Below are 20,936 nucleotides of genomic sequence, written 5' to 3' on the forward strand. Positions count from 1 at the left end.
ACAACAAAGAATTCCCCCATGTTCTGTCTACGATTATTTGAGTATGGGCAGGACGTTGAGTTACCTAGAAATTCAAAGTTTCTTTGCAGTTTGAGTGCACTTAGTTTTTCAGGACTGTAACAACTGTGTGCCTTGAGGGCAAACTGTATTTTATTTTTGTTTGGAACAGGGCCAAGAGTTGTTCAACATTTGGGAATGTTGTGGTTCCCAACAGAAATACTTCCCATGGTGTTCGAGCGGGCACAGCGTTCCTGGGTCCTTCTGCACCTGCGGCAACTCTGAAGACAGGTCTACACATCTGACCACTTTGTAGGACCTCTAGTGCGGTTGCACCTGGGTATTTTCCTTATTGAAATCGATGTCTTTTTATTATAAATGAGTTTTTATAGATTTCCTCCTTGAAGCACAATGATGGCAGCATATCATCTTTTAAAAAAACTGTGGGTTAAGTGATATTATCTATGAATTTCAGTTCAAGAATTTAAAGAAAACTTTACAAATATCTGTCCTAAAAGGGGGGCACTGGGTCTGACGGGATGGACACGGATCTTTCAATGACCTCAATCCTGATGCCCGTTTTGGTGACGGGATGGGCAGTCTCAGCCTCCCGCCAGGCTATCCTTCACTCTGCTTCCACTCCGCCCCCCCCCCCCCGCCATGCCATCGCAGGACTGCTCCAAAATGCAAGCAGAGTGCTTCACTGCGGGGGGCATAGTGTTTAGATGCCCAAGCGTGGCTTCGGAGACTTCAGGGATCAGGCCCCTTCCCAGTGATCCATGCCGTTTTCACTGGCACCTTTCCCTGGGGCAGCAGCCGCACACACAAACACCCCTCACTCTCTCCATCTCTGCTCGTGCTTCTGCTTGGAAAGCCACCCCTACTTCACGTGGCTGAGCCTTACGGACTCCCTGAGAATCAGCTCAGCGTCACCTCTGCCAGGCGCCTTCCCTGCCCTCTGGACTCCATTGGTTCTCCTTCTCTGGGCTTCTGCAGACCCCAGCGTTCATCTCTCTGATGGCACGGGTCACACTGAGTTGTAACTGTCCCGTTATTCTGTCTTCTCTATTAGACAAGCAACCACCTGCTAGTAGGAACGCTTTATTTTCTCTTTCCCTGTCCTCTGTGTCTAATGCCATCTGGGACGCTCCTCAGCTGCTCCATAAACGCCTGAGCCTGGAGGAAGTCTCTCTGTAAAGGTGAGTGAGTCACAGCAGAATCATGCCTTCCCTGCACTTGGCCAAGTGAACAATTAAACTCCAAGATCGGTAAGTGCTGTGATCTCTGATGATTTTACTGTTGGTGGCAGGGTTTTCGTTCCTACTGTCTCCCCCCCACCACCACAAGCAACCAACAGATGGGCTGTGCATACTTTTCTGGAGAGAGCTATTAACCATGTCTCCCTGGCTTCATGCCATCTGCTTCAGACCCAAGTACAATATTCAAAAGAGGAAAAAAAAAAAAAAAAGCAGCACAGGGTAATTGGGTATCATGTTTGGGACCTTGCAGGTCTCACTCGCTTTTTCCTGGGGATGGGGGGGGTGTGGTCTCTGCAGCCTGGGCCCTTCCCAGACCTGTGAGCTCAGGTTCTCCGGCCACATGGCATTGGACATGCCTGATGGGACCCCTCGGTAGCCGCCTGCGGCAGCACTGGACAAGACAAGCCACTTGGTGGCTGCCACAGAAGCCACTTAGCAGCTTGGTAACACTGACTCATTAATGTTCGACAGTGGAGGGAGGAGGTGCCACGGAGCATCTGTTTATGCCACGGAGTTCAGATCAATCATAAATCTCCTCGCTGCGAAGTGAAAGGGAACACCTGCATCACTGCCTCGCAGTTAGATCTCGAAGGAGGCTTGGCAATTGCAGTTTATAACCAGATGCTTGCACCTGGGGATACCTTATTATCTGAATTTTAAAAAGTAGACTAAATGTGAGAAGAACAGTGACATTTAAGGGACTCCCCCAACACACACGCAGAATTTGTATGGTAATGCTTATTTACGTGATCCCATCCATCCAACCATCCATTCATTTGAAAAGAGCCCTCCTGGGTGTGAAGCACTGTTTCAGTCTCTGGAGATGCAGTGAAGACAAAACATTAAAGAAAAAAAAATTCCTTGCCCTCGTGGAGCTTCCATTTTTGGCACTGATCCTCACAACGAGCCTTGTGTAGTTGGTATCGGTATTTCTTTACACTGTGTCTGAGATAGTGCAGCGGGCGGAGAGGACGGCTTGAGGCAGCGACCACAGGGCACAGTGCGGGGGTGGGGAGAGCCAGCGCTCCTAATGGACAAGCTAGCAAACATCTGTTGACTGCTTACTTACAGAAACACCGCCAGGCACTGTTTGATGCGTATTAACTCATGCAGTCGTCAGACCAGCTCTATGCGGTGGAATGACCGTCCCCATTTTACAGATAAGCTCCCTGAGGCTCAGAAGAGATTCAGCGGAGCGTGACACAGTTGGCTAGTGGCAGCATCCGTATTTAATCACAGTACATTCTCGATGCCCCCAGGCCAGCTCTGCCATGAGCAGTTAAGAGGCCAAAGATCTAAACTTCATTACACGGGTGTTTTTCTAAATATTCTAGGAAGGTTAAAGGAAAAAAAAAATATAGGTCAGACAAGACATTTTCTTCTACTTTAAAAATAAGAGTCATGATAATAATAACAGTAGCAACAAGAGCTGCCTTTGCTGATGGAAGCCTCTACGGGGTGCCAGCAAATTTCAAGGTGCTTCAGTTTGTTTTCTCATTCAATTCTCACCATATTATTGCAAGAAAAGTATTATTTTCGATCCATTTATAAAGATTCAGAAACTCTGGGGGCGCCTGGGTGGCTCAGTGGGTTAAGCCTCTGCCTTCAGCTCATGTCATGATCTCAGGGTCCTGGGATCGAGCCCTGTATTGGGCTCTCTGCTCAACAGGGAGCCTGCTCCTCACCGCCCCCCCCCCCCCTCCCCGCCTGCCTCTCTGCCTGCTTGTGATATCTGTCAAGTAAATAAATAAAATCTTAAAAAAAAAAAAAAGATTCCGAAACTCTGGCTCTGGCGGGTTAAGTAATTTGCTCAGGAGTTTAAAATGTCCATGGATGGAAAATCTCCCAGGGGTCCATCAGTACCGCTGTTCGTGTCCCTGGCTCTCCATCCCTGGCTGGACAACTGGGAACAGGTAGATGGCGCCTTAGTGTCTGCAGAGATTTTTAGGGCCTGTTCAAGGAGGAAAAGGCTGCTGGCTGACCACTCCCTGAAGTCTAATTTTGTTCCTCAGCCTAACTGATGCAGAAGCAGGCACTTGGCAAAGCAAAAATGTGCTCACTGAAATTAATTTTACACTTCCACTCTCAACACAGAGGTTGTGGAGGTCATCTCCCGGTAATGTACCGATTTTTTTTTTTAGCAGCTGAAGAAACTGAATCTGGACACAAAGTGGCTTTTGTCCGGAGTTTGCAACACAGCTGGTCAAGAAGCAAGATTGAAACCCAGGTCTTCAAGTCCTGATGTGACCCAGGCTCAGGAGAAGGCCCAGAGTGGTGGTGTGAGTGGCGTGGGCGGGTCCTTGGATGCTTTTACTCACGTTAGGGCCGGGAGCCACGTGACTGTGTCACCCACATTGACAGAGAAGGCGATGGAGACTCCTCGCCTAGACACCTTCACCTGGACACCTTCCTGGCTTCCTGCCTCACCCCTTCTCATCTGCTCACAGCTCACCTTGGCACGTGTCCCTCCTGACCACAGTCTCCATTTACACTTGTCCTCCACCTGGGCCGAGGCCCCCGCACTCCACTCTGCATTTTCTTCTGGCCACACCACTTACGGTTTGCAGACATATTATAGAAATTAGTTATTTTTACGCTGTTGCTTGTCTCCCCAGTAGAAGGGAAGCTCTCTGAGGGCAGGACCCGTGTCTGTTGTATTCATGGACACACCCCAGGTACCTAGAACAGGGCCCAACTCCTGTGGGCACTCAGTGAATACTTATGGAAGGAACACATCGGCAAGTTGCTTTTGGGGTCTTGAGTTCCCATGACCTGCCCCAGGACATCTTCACGGATCAGATAATGAGGGCAAAGCATGGGTAGTCTCAACGCAGGAAGGTGATATACTTCTGAAAGAAAACTGTTCTTCTTCTTTATTTTTTTATTTTATTTTATTTATTTGGCAGAGAGAGATACAGCAAGAGAGGGAACACAAGCCGGGGGAGAGGGGGAAGAGTGAGAAGCAGACTCCCTACCAAGCAGGGAGCCTGACGCAGGCTCGATCCCAGGACCCTGGGATCATGACCTGAGCTGAAGGTAGACGCTTAATGACCGAGCCACCCAGGACCCCCTGGTATTTTTCTTTAAAAGATCGTATTCTATCACACTATTCTCAAGGAAATTTTAATATCCATCTTAGGTAAGGAAGACTAGTCATCACCACTGTCCCATTTTAGGGATGGGTAAAACCAATCTGACTGGGAAGCTTAGCAATGAAATGTCTGGGTTTCTTGCAGATGCTAAAGTGTTAGAGCCAATGGCTACCAATCTCTGTTGCTTCTGAAAATTCTTAATGATCTCTGGGCTTGTGAGGAATAATTTTAACTACTTCAGAACAGAGTACGAATTTTTACTTCACTTCAAATAACAGCAAGGTTCATATTTGATGGCAAGAATTTGCTTCTAACACTATGTAATGAAAATTAATTTTTTATAGGAAAAATCGCCAGAAGATGTGTAACTGAAAATATTCAGGCTCGGGGCACCTGGGTGACTCAATCGGATAAGCGTTGGGGACTCCTGATTTCAGCTCAGGTCCTGGATCTTGGGTGTTGTGAGACTGAGCCCCACGTCGTCGGGCACCACGCTCAGCAGTCTGCCTGGTGATTCTCTCTCTCTCCCTCTGCCCCCCTCCCCCTGCTTGCATGTGCATGCTCTTTCTTCCTCAAATAACTACATACATCAAATTGAAAAAAGAAAATTCTCAGGATCCCCTGGCTGTATATAAGAAATAGATAGAAAGAAGAAGCCACAGATTTTCAAATATGTAGCTAAAGAAAGAGAACAGTCTTTAAGGCTCTCATGTATGTAAAGAGCAGAATACCACCTGTGGCCACACCCCAAGCAGAGTGGCCTGGCTAAGTGGAGTGCCTGATGCCCTGGAAACAAGTTATATGTATTTACCCTGCTGTAAAAGTAGTATATATACTTTAACAGATGCTTAGAAAACAGAACAAAAACCTTCAAAATCACTTAGAGCCCCATCACCTTCCTAATTCACTCTTAGCAATCTGCTCTCTCCCCTTAGCATCCCGCTTTGCCCCGAGAACCTCCCCATTCTTGAGTCTCTACCAAAGGAGGCAGACAGGTCCTATCAGTCCGATCTCCAGAAGTCTGTGGAGGCTCCTGTCCCCGACTTGCCACCCTCCCTTCCTCTGGCTGAGATGGACAGGAGGAAATGAACTTGCGCTGAACGTGGCATGGTCAGGTATGGCCTGGGCTCCCTGAAGCCGTGTACTGAGTGCCCTAGAATCTTGACCTTTCCAGGTGAAAGGGATCTGGACACGCCCAAATCCCAGCCTACAGCGTCTCACAGATTTGTAAACACTCCCCCACCTCCCAGTGGTGGCTTCTCCACGTCATCTGAAGAGTCACGAGGAGAGGCTGGTGGCTCCACAGGTGTCTGGCCTAATTGGACCGCCGGTTCAAGTCAACCCTTTCTCTCCCCTGGTGGGGGGAGGCCAGAGGAAGGGAAGCAGGTGGAGGGCCGCTTACCTGAGGGTACAGCAGCAGTGCCGAAAGGTACAGAACTAAACATGTCTGCACTCGCCGGGAGTGTCTGCGATGAAGACGGGATAAAGGCATCACCTGGAGTTGCAGGAGTCTGTCAGACAGAGAGAGGCAGAGGGCGTGTGAGGCTGCTGGGAGACCTGGCTCAGCACTCATCCAGGATGGGAGGCAGCAGGTGCAGGAAGGAAGGGGTGGGGGTGCTGCCAAAGCCAGCCGCAGTCCAAGCCACAGATGTGGTGGGCAGCCCATGAGCTGGCTGTAGACACTGACCATAGAACAGGAGACAGGATACCTACCTTTAGAGCGGCTGTGATCATGAAGGGAGATCATGCATTTATATCACTTAGTACTGGGCTGAGGCACGTTAGCAGGTGCTCAGTAAACAGGGATCAGTATCACAACTCTTTGGTGTGAGCCCCTGCCCTTTGGGCGTGCTATTCCAGCCATCAAATTATGCCACGATACGTGGTTTTCAGCCTTTAGAGGTGGTCAGCTGAAATTGACACACACCCACGCAGGACCTACTGCAAGCCTAGCTCATGGCTTGTCACATAAGACGTGGTAAATAAAGAGCCTGACTAAGTGCACCAACAAAGTTTAGCGACTAGAGCAGAGATCCTCGTCTCCTGGTGCCTCCCAGAATTATGCTTGAATCTTTATGTGCAAAGACAAAGAAATATTTTCAAATAGATGATAACAAAACCCGAACCCTGAGGATCAGGGAATGAGACATGACCAGTCCATGCTGGGATCTGAGAGAGGTCTGTTATAGTAACTGGTGGGTCAGGTGAGGGGTACCGAAATAAACTGGACAGATGGGAGGGATACTGAAGGGTATCCTTGATGCTCAGCCCTGAGCATCAGTACTTGGGTTTGTAAAGGCCCACACCCATTCACAACAGGCTTTTGCCCACAAAGTATGTCTATTTGATGTCACAATATCCTTATTTTTCTTTTCCCCTTGGAATAGACTGGGGCAAGCAATTAATCCCGAAACCATGGCAATTCGACAAGGCCATTTTTAGACCAGCAGCCTGCGGGAGGAAGGGCATTGTTCTGGGGTTTATTAAATACCCATTTGGACGGCACTCGGGTTCAGGGCCAGAAACACAGCCATGTGCTGCTGCATTAAGCACTTTTAAACACAATCGACGCCGATCTGTTTTCCCCATGTGACCCTGGGGGAGCCCCATGCCCCCTCTGGGCCTCAGTCTGCTCATCTGTAAAATGAAGGGCATGGGTCAGAAGGTCTCTTCAGGCCTTTCTAGCTCCACAGCTGGAGTTTCTCAGTGCCCAAGATGCAGCTGTCACCCCCAGGACAGAAGAGAGAAAGAGACTGGTTAGAGCCATCCCAGCTTCTCCGTAGACAGGAGCTGCTTTCTGCACAGTCAGATCTGCTCAGGACATCAGGTGTCGGAAGCAGGGCGTGGCAGCTGTGGGCAGTAAAGTCTCGTGCCATCTGTTCCCAGGGGTGAGGTTATAGCCTTTCCGCTGGGAGGCGCATCTCGCCAATGAACCCGAGCACCATCCCTAGGTCTCTGCAGGACCGCGCAAAGCCCAGAGGCGCTGCCCACCCCCCAAGCGCCTTCTGCAGGTGCAGGTGCAGCTCCCTGCTCTCTATGCATCCCCCACCTCCGGGGAGTGGGCAAGGGAGGACCTGGAGGGTCCATCTCCATTCTGTTCTTTTCTGTGGCCTTGAATGCAACCATTTCTCAAAGCACTGGGATTCAATTTTGTTTCGGGTTTCATTCTTTTTTCTTCTTTTCATTTTTCAACTAGGGTTCCCCACCATCTCTGTCCCTCTGCAAGCAGTGACTTATAATGACAAGCAATGGGATAGATACCCCGCGGCAACTCCACCTGGGAATCCAAAGCTTCAGGAGAAGCTCAGTTCAGCCGGGTGGCCAGGGGGGCAAGGGAGGAAAGAGGAGATAAAACGAGGAGGGAGAGAGGACAGAAAGAAGGCAGGAGGTGGGACAAGGCAGAAGATACTGGGGGAGAAGGTGCTTCCTTTCCTGGGACGAACACCTGGCTGGGTGGGCTCTGGGTGGGGACCGACAAATGGCCCATCATGCCTGTGGTCTTGTTGAACTTCTTGTCCATATTCCCAACTGGACCTTGCTTGCAAGGACCTCATCCCGTTTAGGTCTTTCTGCCCTGCCCAGCAGAAAAGTAAGTACCGAACGGGGTCCTCTAACTGCTGATGCATGGTTTCACTTACTTCTTGAAACAGAAGCAGGTATCCTAATTCCTTTAAAAAGCAGCAGAGGAAACCGAGGTTTAGGAGAGCGGGTTAATTTGCCCAAATCACGCAGCTTGCAAGAGGCCGAGGTGAAACCCGCCAGCAGCCCTCTTTGGCCCAAAGCCCACGTTCTTGCCACCATGCTGCTGGAGAAGGAAAGGGGCGGGGCGGAAGGCTGAGCTGCAGTGCATACTTACGGGGGGAGAGGTTATATCAGGAGGGGTGGACATGTCCCCAAAAAGTTCTAATTGGGTCACAGCCTGAAAAGACAAAAAGAGAGTGATGTCACCACAAGAGAAGTCGAGGCTGCTGGGCACTGCTTTAAAATGGTATGACAGGAAGACCCTTGTTTCTTTGTCGTCATGACTATATACACAATAAGCCCAACTGGTCATTGCCATTACCTCCTGATGCTAAAGACAACACCTGGGAGGCAGCCAGAATCAATTCTCCCTTCGGTGTGTCTGGCAGCATATCTGGGCTTAGTTAAGGAAATTCGGGCTTATCCACCTCCCATAACCCATCACCCTGCTTCACGCTGACTCGCCATCAAGGGCAGTGTTCTCTCTCTTCTCCAGGAGATAAAGGCAAGAGGGCGATTGCCTCACTGCTTTCCTTCTCTGTGCGCACACACACGTACAAAGTGCCTTCCACGCGACAGATACAATGAGACGTGACACTTTGTAGCCACTTCTCACAGCAAATGCTCCCAAGCCCATGAACCTGTGAGAAAAGGATCATCATCCCCATTTTTAACAGATGAGCCAACTGAGTCTCCAGAAGTGACCTCAAAGTCACCCAGGTCAGGACTGGAATGCTCTGCCTACAGAGCATGTAGTCAAATGACAGTCTCTGAAAGAGTCAGTCTTCAGGATAAAAAATGTCATTGGAGGAAAAGAAAACATATCATTTAATACCAAGAAGGGCATCAAAAACAGCCTAGTATATACACTATTAATCACTGCTAGGAACTTCATGACTACAGACACTGTATCCTCTCTATCCCCATCCATCATACAGGACTGTCTGAGGAAGGCCGGCCAGAGCAGCAGAAGCAAGCTTTTAAGATACACTTAGAAATTAATCTGCATAGACTTCGAGCTTCAGAGACCGCAGGGAGTCTATGGCTAGGAACCAAATGGCCTGCCTTAAATATATGATCATACGCTTTGTATGAAATCTGCCCACTGGGGAGAAAACTCTTTTGTCTCACCTCTGGATTTTAAGTGACAGCTTGTGATTGGGGGGACCCTAAAAATATTAATCAATAGAAAGGACTGGAAAAGTCTGCCTGCCTGCCCTCCAGGGACCCCTGCCCCTGAATTCTGCAGTAACCAGGCATTTGCTGGAAGGCTACACTTAGTGCCAAAAAAGGATTACGCTCTCCTTCTGATGAGTGAGCGAGCTACGGGTGCTGGAGAAGGTCCCACACCTGTTGATAGATTCACCCCCAACCTCTGCAACTCCCTGGGGCTACAGTTCCCTCACCTGGACAGTAAAGATAATACCTCCTTCAGATTTATTGACAATATTCATAACAGCACTTCTTTTGAATTTTGTCTAAGCCTGGTTAAAAAGGCACAAAAGGCTCTTTTTGCTGAAAGAAGTTTACCTGGGTTAATGAACTTTAAATTCTTCCCCCTCAGCTTTCAGACTGAGTAACGCAGTGCTGGGCACACAGGAGGGCCCTACACACATATTAATTTCCTTCCCAACTACACAATGCTTTTTCCATACACACAGAACACCTGGGCGGTGTTCCGGGTGAACAGGATACTGAGACAGGCCAAGCCCCAGCCTGCCGGGAGCTTGTAGGCTGGTGGGATGATCCACAGAAGTTGGCAGTTTCAAGGCAATGTGGCGGGGATGGCGACAGAGGTCTCTGTGGGAGGACAGAGAAAGGGAGTCCGCCAGCTTTTGGCAAAGAAACTTAAGGAGGGTTTTATTTATTTATTTATTTTTAAAGATTTTTATTTATTTGACAGACAGAGATCACAAGTTGGCAGAGAGGCAGACAGAGAGAGGAGGAAGCAGGCTCCCCACTGAGCAGAGAGCCCAATGCGGGGCTCAATCCCAGGACCCTGGGATCACGACCTGAGCCGAAGGCAGAGGCTTTAACCCACTGAGCCACCCAGGCACCCCTATTTATTTTTTTTAAAGGTGTTACTCATTTATTAGAAAGAGAGAGTAGGAGAGAGAGAGAGCAGGAGCAGAGGGAGAGGGAGAAGCAAGGTCCCCGCTGAGCAGAGAGCCCGATGTGGGGCTCGATCCCAGGACCCTGGGATCATGACCCAAGTGAAAGGCAGAGGCTTAACCGACTAAGCCCCCCAGGCGCCCCTTAAGGAGGGTTTGCTAAAGGAGAACAGACCGGATCTGAATTCTGAAGATGAAGAGGAGTGAGCTGGGCCAACAAGAAGAGGAAGGACGATCCAGCCTGGTGCAAGCCAGGACACAGCGGAAAGGAGAGGCCTGGGAGAGTTGAGCAGGTGCACAGAAGAGCAATTTGTAACAAGTATGAAGGTGGGGGCGGGGAGCAGGAGGCGGCCAGCAGAGTGGCCAGGGTAAGTGAGTGGACAGGGTAAGTGAAGTCCCAGTGGGACCAGACTTGGCTAGACTCTAGATACTCTCTTGTCTCAGGGAAAGAGTCTTGACCATGTTTACAACATTTTATGTTATTTGGTGAAACTATGGCAATCCTTATGCTCTCTCTTCCTGATTACTATTAAGGAATACTTCTATTTAATCAATGCACATGAAGCTTCTAGGCTTCCTTGCAATTGGGACTCAATGCTTTTAAAATGGCCTACAACTATTTTCAGTGGTAGGAAAATAATAAAATGAAGTTAATAAGTCAAACAATTTACATTTCAAATGTGTTGAACTTGTGTCACACTTTTACTAACATCATAAATATAATTTATTGGCTAATTTTCTCCTTAAGCACAACTTTTAAAATAACCTTCATTCTTGAGATATAGACTTTCCTCTTGCCAGATGATTTTCAGTCAAGGATTAAACGAGAAAAACATGCAGAGGCAGAAAACATAGATTGTTATTTCATTCCATTGGATTTGCTGTTTAAATAGAAACTAGAGTTAATTAAATTTTATAGAAAAGGGGGATTCTTAGGCCATAAAATTAAAAATAATTCTAATAAGCATGTATGTTTGAGAATCTGGAATAATATCTATTTTCGCACCACTCCCCCCACCACGTTAGTCCTAGTGCTTTCATTTGTAACCCAACGAACTATGTTCCATCTGATAATACTGTTGTAATTAATCACTTTAATGCCCTCAAGAGAATTAAAAGTAACCATTCACATTTGTAAAACATTTTTATAGTTTGTAATACATTTTCCAATACATTATCATCATGTCTGATGCTCACCGAGCTCACTGGTGGCATAGCTGTCTCTCGAGCTTTCCTTCGCACAGTGAGCGGAGACTAAGAGGTGACACGACTTTCCAATGGCTGGTGGGCCAGAAGAAGCAGGGCTTGACCCAAAGACCAAACAACACCTTGTTTATCTATCCCTTTACAAGCCCTAGTTAGCCTTCCTAGATGGCGGGTATGTAGCCACCATATTCTCTAACCAGAAGCCAGGGTTCCTAAAGGGTCTGCCATGATGGACATCCATCTGAAGAACTCAACTGGAAGGTAGGTTCAAGGTACCTATTGGCCTTTCCATTACCAGCTCTTCAGACATCTGCAGGTAGGTTGTGATGAGGCTGCTGATGGCAGATTCTGCCTGCTTTAGGCCTTGGGCATCTCCCAGGGTAAGCAGGGGGATACTGGAAGCTGCCCCGTCCGGTGAAGGGGAGGATAGCTTGGCTGTTGAGGAAGAAAGCCCTCAATCTCTCCCTCAGGCCAGCCCCTTCACAGCCATTTTTTTGACATGAACAAGTGATAGTTTTCGAATAATATTTAGAGTACTGTGCCACTGCTGTTTTGAGATTAGTACCTCGGTCCTTCTTTCAACTAGATGGCCCCCTCCTGCAGAGAAATCCTAAAAGTGCCACAGATAAGACAGAGATGTTCTTGGGCCTGTCACAGGCCCACTCCTTATGTCAGTTCCTCTCCTTTCCTTCGTGTAGGAAAAGTAGGGGAACCCTAGCGTGCATCAGCTGTTGTACCAAGAACAGGGGACAAGAGCCTGTTCCCGTTCCTTACTCTCATGGGCTGGCTGCTTGATGGAAAGTCAAACTCATCGACGGGATCAAGACAGCGTAATGGAGAAGACAGACACAGGGTTACAGCAGGAGGGGCCATCTCAGGGCCTTTGCACATGTTCTTCCTCCTACTGAGAACATTTATTCCTTCCCCAATTGCCTTTCCCACCCATCCTTCAGGACAGAAATTAGAGGACTTTTTTTTTTTTTCTTTCTCAAAGTGTTTCCTAACTCAGTTTGCACCCCATGGCACTGTCCAGAACAGCTTATATGATACTCAGATCAGCAGTTCTCAACCTTGGATGTACCTATGGGAAAAGACTAATGTCTGCTTTCCACTTCTAGAGACTCTGAGTGAGTCGGTTTGAAAGTATAGCCTAGTACCTGCGACTTTAAAAGCTCTCCTGGTGACGCCAATTTGTAGCCAAGGTCGAGGACCCCTGTCCTAGACCCAACACCTCCCATCGGAGGTGATACTACTCACTGGCCTGTGTATCGACTGATCTGAATAAACGTTGGCTGCCAACTGGTACATCTGCTCTGGGGTGTACCGACCACATGGCCACCTTGCTTGGCTTTTCTTCACTTACGAGCACTCAGCACATTCTGCTTATGCACCTGAACCCCCTGGGGTACTATCATATTACACTACGCTAGACTAACCTATCTCATCTTTCCCATGCTGTGCACTGGTGCACAGGGACACTGTAAGCCCCCTGAGGACAGTGTCTGTGTCCTCCTGCTCTACCGGACGTCTAGCAGCTATCAGAATGCCTGGGACATGTTGGGAGCTTGAAAAAATATTCCTTGAATGTCACGAGGTCAGTTCCTCTCCAATATACAATCTCAACACAAACACACGTGTACTCACACACACATCCTCTCTGACCTCATCATGGGGCTCACCAATAATCCGCCCATGAAGATTAGACTAGACGCCCACGAGACCACAGCTGGCACCTGCCATTCGTGCAGGCTGGATGCGGAGAACATGGAAGGCATGAGAATGACCATAGCGACCCTCATTCACCAAGAGCCTGGAGGCCTTACCTTCGTCGCCTCCAAAATCTCATCAAAGTCCATCGGCAGGTTTCTGTTCTGTAACCACAAGGCATGACTCATGAGCGTGAAATGAACAATGGGATAATGACCGGGAACAGTTAACCAGAAAGGGCCCTCTCGCTCTTACCGGGGTGGCGGCGGCAAACCGTTCTTCAAAATCCTCAAACGGGTGACCATTCTGAAAGTGTAAGGGATGATGAATGAGGATGAAGAGTCAGACACACAAATGGCATGGATTTATGGGTTTAATGATGATGGGATCTATGCTTTCCACTCCCACGGGCTCCCTGGGCAGGAGCTGTGGCTCATGTGTTCCCAGCAGAAGCAGAGGATAAAACAAGGGCCTGATCGGAGGATATCCATAGTGGTAAGATTGTAGGTTTCAAGTCTATCTTCCCGCAATTCCAGAACATTACCCAGCCTGCCTCGATGGTGGCAACAGATAAGAGCATGGTGTTTACTGACACTCAAGATTTTTGCTTTAAAAGCAGAAAAATAGTATCATGTGTTTTGGCCAAACTCTTAACTCTTTGGAGCAGTCTGTGAACAGCTGCTTTGTGAGGGCACTTATGCATGCTGTCTCCTCTGCTGGAAATGCTCTTCTCATCTCTGCAAGAGTGAAGCACCAAATCTCTCAAACCCGGATGGACAGCCACCTCTTCCATGAAGTTCCCCTTGATCCTCTGAGCTGGAAATCATCAGAGTAATAGCACATCACCTGCGCCAGCTATGTTGTGCTTCTGGAAACAGGACTATGCTGTATTTGTTCCCAAATCCTGGCCACTTGCAGAGGATCTGGCACCTAGCATTGCTCAAAAATATATGAAAGACGGATGCCTCGGGGGCTCACTCATTAAGCGGCTGCCTTTGGCTCCGGTCATGGACCCAGGGTCCTGGGATCTAGCCCCACACTGGGCTCCCTGCTCAGCAGGAAGCCTATTTCTCCCTCTCCCACTCCTCCTGCTTGTGTTCCCTCTCTTGCTGTGCCTCTCTGTCAAATACATATATATATATATATTTTTTCACATGTGTGTGTGTGTGTGTGTTGTATTTTTTTAAAGAAGATTTTATTTATTTGATAGAGACCACAAGTAGGCAGAGAGGTAGGCAGAGATGGGGGGGGAAGCAGGCTCCCTGCTGAGCAGAGAGCCTGATGCGGAACTCGATCCCAGGACCCCAAGATCATGACCTGAGCTGAAGGCAGAAGCTTTAACCCCCTGAGCCACCCAGGTGCCCCTATATGTGTATTTCAAAAGTAGCTGGCAGTTGACCAAATCTAATTTTGTTAGTTTTGTATTTTATTGTTCATAATTGTTGAGGGTTTCGCTAAACGACTCCGTATTGCTGGCTCAGCATCCGTTGATGTGTCAGGGGCCCTGAATGGACACCAGCCCTGCCCACTAGTAGGCCTTAGATACACCACCTGCAGAGTCTCAAGTAATTATAAACACCTAATAGGACTTCCCCAAAGGCCTTGTGATCAGCAGTCTCCCCCTCCTTCTCCTATGTGCTCCTTAGATAAGACCCTATGGAGCTTACCAAAACCCTGCTCTTTTTCGTGTGATTTAACCAATCCGGGCTTAGTCTGGGGACCCCGAAGCACTTTACTTGTGGGCCCTAATAAAGGCACACGGTTCAGGTCCTACCATACTTTCTCCACTTGCACTTTCCCCATGTTCCTTGACTTTCCCAGATGACCTCTTGAGGTGTGCTCTGTACTCCTCTAGGATGTGTAAGAAACTTCTCTACTATGATTCCCTTTCAGTCTTCTGGTGTATTGTGCTCACCGTCTGACACCCTGCTTAACAAATGTTAACTACCAAAGCCACACTGATAATATATATTATCAATAATGCACATAGTACCTATTATATATGTTTTTTGGATGATTTCCAAGCAGCGCAACATTAATATGAACCTGACGATATTGACATTAAAATGGAATTACTACGTGTGAACAGGAATGGTGGCCATCATTCCCTGCTTTTGAGGAGAGCTTCCTGTTGGTGATGAAGGACTGGAGAACTCATCCCCTGTCATCACTTCCACCCCCCTCTGGAGGGGACTGTGTGAGGACAGTCAGCCCTAGTCACAGAGCTGCAGAGCAGAGCGGCAGAACCAATGTGCTCATCCCCACCACAGCAGGGCCTTCGGGCCTCCCCCAACCAAGTCTGTTCTCAACTGCCTGCTTCCACCAGGTCCTGCTCACCGGGAGTCAACCGTGGCACAGAGGAAAGGAAGAGTAACCACATCAGCTAACCACATAAATTATTATATTATGATGATTCTATTTGGCCAGTGGTGGGGACAGGGGGGAGGCCATATTAGCCTAAGTGATCCTGTAATCTATGGTGTGGCCTGAAAGGTTAAGGTTATGTCGCTACTATCCTTTATAAATTCCCACACTTCTGGGGATTTATGGCACAGCCCCTACCAACTAGCTCTGGGTCATAACTTTTAATAAAAACATTTTTTAGTGTCCAAAATCTCATTACATCTGTCCAATATAAAAAAGCAAATGGCTTCAGAGCATGATGGATGAATTAAATAAATTTGAAAAACAGCCTGTGGTAGAGTCTCATAAAACCCCCACCACATAATGAAAATGTGTGAGGATAACCAGCATTGGTGTGAGTCTGTCACTTCCCTGGTGACAGAGGGGGGTGGCCTTTGGTGAGGAGTGGAGTTGCGGTGGGAGGAGGCCATTTCCGTCCACTCGGACGAAGTGTGGTCTGGGCGTGTGAACAAAGGCACCTCTCTGGCGTCACATAGACGGGGACCGAACCCCCACTATGCCACATACGGTCTGAGGGATCCTGGACAACAGGCTAGTCAGCCTGTTTCCTCACCTTTAAAGTGCAGGTGATAAAGCTAACGCTGACTCAGGTTTATGGAGAGGATGAACTGAGTTGTGTGTGTGTGAGGTCTTGTTTCATGCCTGGCACATAGTAGGTGCTCAATCAATAGCAGTGGTTCACAGTATCTTCTCATTCTGTCTCATTTGGTACCCTTTTGGAATGCACAGGCACACATTTTTTTAATGTTAGAAAATTACTATTAGATGATATTTGGAAAAAGCAAGAGAAAGGAAAAAACAATACTCTGGGAGGCCCCTCTTTAGAAACTATCACTGCTTGAGAGAATGGACCAGACCCCAGGTAAAAGGTTGCCCCGTACTTCCTGGCCTTTAGCCCTGAAACCCTTCAGTCTGTCCTTGACCCAGTCTTGTTCCTCACGTCTCCCTTCTAGCCACAGTCTTACCCAATCACCCTCCAGGCCACACCTCTTGTTCCCAGTGCTGGTGGTGACCTCTTCTTTTAATTGTGGCTCAGTCATTCCTTGGACCCCCATCCTCCCGTCGGGAGCAAGCTTCAGGGACAGCCCGTGCATTTGATCCAGCCAGTGGGGAGACCCTGCCATCAGGGCACTTCTTCCCTGTTGAGTCCTGTGGTTAGGATGTGGAAACTATTCCCTAGCCACCACCGTGCCCCGCCCAACACCCCATCCATCCCCAGCTTGCTTTACCCACCATTACTACTAAGAGTTTTTGTTCATTCATTTTCAAGTCTTCTTTTTCCCCTTATAGATATGTTTCTCACATGTATTAGGATGGGATGTATGCACCTTTGGATTCTGCTTCTCAAGACTCAGTATGATCTCAAATTTACTCATCAGGTACATTTCCAGCGAGCGTTTAACAGAAGAGATTCTCTGGTGTTGTTTCAAGATAGTTCTAGCCTGAATCTCATGAAGACATTGAAAGAAAGCTTCCGCAGGGCGTCCATCTTCCCAGAGTCTCTGTTTGGAGCAAGGGGGTGGACACTGTAGTCCCATAATTGAACAAAATAACTACGAAGGCCAGACTCCTGTTCATCTTACAACGAATGTGACAGTGGATGAGGTGGGTGGTGGATGAATGCGTCACAGAGCATGAAAATGTATCATGGCCACCGGATCAGAATCCCGTGGTGATCTCACCCTGGGCTGCACCGTGTAATGCTTGGGCGGGAGCTTTGCCAAACTGATGCCTAAGCCCCACTATCAGAGATTTGGACTGTCTGGGTTTGGGGTGGGGTTCAGGCATCAGTAGGTTCTAAGAGATCCCCAGGTGATTCTGATGTGCAGCCAAACTTCAGAATCACTGTGCTGCGGAATGAACGCACTGTAGGAATAATTAGTCAAAGTCCTACTGGGAAAACTGAAGACATCTTGATTGATTACGTAATGGATTAATTAATTTCTTCCACAAACATTCACTAAGTGCTTTTCACACGCCAAACTCTGGAGAGGCGCGGGAGACACAAAGATGAGTAACCCACGGACCTCACTCTTCCAAAGCTCAGAGCAGAGCCAGGGTATACAGTCATTCCGGTTTGGGAGTGGAACAGGAGCGGGGCAGGGAGGGTGCAAGGCACCTAGACCTCAACTCAGAACTCAAGCTAATATGCAGAAGAATGAACTCAATTATCCATTTAGAAAGCTCAGGAGAAAGGGATTAAGTGATTTGTAACTACACCAAAGTGGGTACGATTAAGGCACCTCGTGATTCCAGGCATTCGAATGTACCTACCTTTCCCTGGTGAGTGATCTAACCCGGAAGACACATGCTAATGGAGACTAATTCCCTCTGTGGTAACTAGGAGTTGAGCTTTCTATCACTGTTAGCCAAGAGTAAACAGCTGCTTTCCTACCTTCTGGCAGAGAGAGACAGGAAAAACTCTGGCGAACGAAGAACGAAGTGGTGACGGTGATGGAATTGAGATGGGGACTGGAAAATGTAAAAATTATTTCTCCCAAGAGCACCACTGCTCCATAGAACTTTTGGTGTGATGGGAAGTTCTAATGTCTGCAATATCCAATATGGTAGCCTGTGTGGTTCCATGTGGCTATGGAGCACTTCAAATATGTCTGGGGTGGCTGAGCTCCAAGTTTTATTCAGTTTTGGGGCGCCTGGGTGGCTCAGCTGGTCAAGCATCTGATTCATAGTTTTGGCTCAGGTCATGGTCCCACGGTTGTGGGATCAAGTCCCATGTCAAGCTCTGCACTCAGTGCAGAGTCTGCTTCAGATTCTCTCTCCCTCTCCCTCTCTACCCCTCTCCCTGATGGCACTCATTCTCTCTTGCTCTAAAATAAATAAAATCTTAAAAAAAAAATGATTTAGGGGGGCCTTTGTGGCTCAGTGGTTTAAAGCCTCTGCCTTCGGCCCAGGTCATGATCTCAGGGTCCTGGGATTGAGCCCCACATCGGGCTCTCTGCTCCGCAGGAAGCCTGCTTCCTCCTCTCTCTCTCTCTCTTCCTGCCTCTCTGCCTACTTGTGATCTTTGTCTGTCAAATAAATAAATAAAGTCTTTAAAAAATTATTTAGCTTTAATTAATTTAATTTAAATAGCCAATATGTAGCTAGTGGATAACTTGGATAGTTCAGCTCTAAGGAATATAAATTAAAGAAAAAAAATTCCAGTCAACTGAGAATTTTCTGAATAGGGGACATTTTGTTTCCTTATACAGTCTCCTCCTGTTCTTTTAACGAATATCCTTTGGTATTGATTAAAAAGTTTCTATGGGAGAATTCTCAGAATTCTTTGCACTGTCTAGACAGCACCACAAAAACAAACTCAGTTTGCAGAAACAGCCACCTTCTTCTGGTGTGAAAGATTTTTTTTTTCTTGATTGAGCTAAGCCCGTGCTAGATATTTGTGGGCTTTTTAAAGGAAATTAAGATTCATGTTTCAAAGGAAGTCCAGGCGGCATCCTCATCATTACAATAGAACAGAGTCCTGCTTAATGCCTGAATTTTCCAGGCCCACTGAGATCTGGGGCTCAATGGTCTTCCTGGACCCAATGTCTCAATCTCACAGAGCAATCAGTGCTGCTTGGAGGACATGTCTCTGTAGTGACTGAAAAGCCACCTGTAGCTACTCAAAGTTGGGCGTCACTCTAGCAGGTGGTGGCTCTCCTTTCCCCAGCTGCCATTTCAGGAGGGTCCCGGAGGTCGTCCAGAAAGTTAGAGGGGGAGGGAAATACTCAGACCCTAGAATGAAAGTTAACATCTTCAAGGGCCATACATCTGAAAATCCTTGGACAGTGAAATATTTACAACTGGCTTCCTAAAAATGAAGTTGGTCCGTGGAACGACCTCTGTATGCCTGCTCCCCCCAACCTGCCACCTCTTTTTACTGTGGCAAGAACACTTAACATAAGGTCTCCCATCTTAACAAATTCTAGAGAGTACAATATGGTACTATTAACTACAGGTGTAATGCACGTCTCTAGACTTTGTCATCTCGCAGAACTAAAACTTCTGCTGGCGAAAGCAGCACCCTACTTTCCCCTGCCCCCAGCCCCTTGCAACCACTCTTCTACCCTCTGCCTCTGTGTTCGGCTATCTCATAGACTCAGATGAGTGGTATCATGAGGTATTTTTCCTTTGCAATTGGCTTCTTTGACTTAGATGTAATGTCCTCAATGTTCAGCTAAGCTGTCACATAGGGTAGGCTTTACAGGAATTCCCTTTAAAGGCTGACTAATATTCTATTGTGTGGATCTACCATATTAAAAAAAACACATTTTATGTATTTATTTGAGAGAGAGAGGGCTGAGAGGGAGAAAGAGAGAACACATGAGCTGGGGGCATGGGGGAAAGGGCAGAGACAGAGGGAGAAGTAGGCTCCCCGCTGAGCAGGGAGCCCCGATGCAGGACTCAGTCCCAGGACCCTGAGATCACGACCTGAGCTGAAGGCAGACGCTTCACAGACTGAGCCACACAAGTGCCCCTCTACCACATTTTCTTAATCCATTCATCCCCAGTGGACATTCAGTTTGAAATGGTCTTTCTGACTATGCAAGGGGAAAAATCAGGATGGGGACTGGAGGTAAAAAGAATCTGTTAGTGCTTTATTCATTCAGGTGGCAGGAGAAAGGCAGACACCCCTTGGAAGGTCCGGGTGCTAAGGTGACCGGGCTAATTGTGGATGACCAGGGGGCTGCTGTGGCTCAGGAATCTGACTCCGAACCCTTGCGCTTCCCAGCTTCAATCAAATGTGAAGAAAACCAATTGGCTTGCATTTGAAAATGATAGAAGTTTCTTGGTGAGAAGTTTGATGTTTTTAGGCTGGGCCAAGTGGGGGAATGGAAAGAGGGACGTCTGACCCAGAATCAGTTCGAACTGCTGCTTCATCGTTGGCCCTTCCTTGGAGAAATTCCTTCCTCACGCTGAACCTTAGTTTTCTCCTCCCCAAAATAGGGCAGTGTAGGCTTGCTGAGAGGAAGCAACGAGAAGGCTGTTGTGTAGGACTACAATGAGCACAGTAACTGGCAGAATAAAATCGCAACGGATGTCATTTCCCCTTCCCAGATTACAGGAAGGGAAGAAACAGGGGGGAGGGGAGAAAGGGGGAGGGGCCAGGTGGAGGGGGAGGGACCCGGTGGAGGGGGAGGGACCCGGTGGAGGGAGGTGGAGGGAGGGTGACAAGAGGGAGGAAGGGAGGGAGAGCGAGCTGGGGACGGAGGGGGAGAAAGGAAAGGAAAAAAGGAGGGGGGCAGAGGGAGAGAGGGAGGGAAGAACGGGGGGAGAGAGCAGCAGGAAGGAAGGAGTAAGAGGGGCCGAGGAAGGACGGAAGGAGGAGGGAACGAGGGAGGGACGACGGACGGACGGAACTACGGACGATTTCCTTGGTCGGTGAGAGTAGACAGAAC

General features: G+C 48.1%; 1 protein-coding gene across 4 annotated transcripts in view; it reads right to left on the minus strand.

Annotated features, from left to right (window-relative positions):
- Positions 1-20,936, minus strand: part of DAB1 (DAB adaptor protein 1) — a 1,136,100-nt gene that overhangs the window by 21,902 nt on the left and 1,093,262 nt on the right. For 3 of the 4 annotated variants that reach the window (XM_059374891.1, XM_059374888.1, XM_059374889.1), the window contains 4 exons: positions 13,369-13,419; positions 13,230-13,277; positions 8,205-8,267; positions 5,751-5,859 (listed from right to left, as the gene is read on the minus strand). In XM_059374891.1, coding sequence (XP_059230874.1) covers positions 5,751-5,859; positions 8,205-8,267; positions 13,230-13,277; positions 13,369-13,419 — 271 coding nt within the window. The remainder of the gene's footprint in view (positions 1-5,750; positions 5,860-8,204; positions 8,268-13,229; positions 13,278-13,368; positions 13,420-20,936) is intronic. The other variant, XM_059374892.1, reaches the window with a different exon arrangement.

This window comes from Mustela nigripes, chromosome 14 (genome assembly GCF_022355385.1).
Source record: "Mustela nigripes isolate SB6536 chromosome 14, MUSNIG.SB6536, whole genome shotgun sequence".
In the NCBI taxonomy this organism is placed as follows: Eukaryota; Metazoa; Chordata; class Mammalia; order Carnivora; family Mustelidae; genus Mustela; species Mustela nigripes.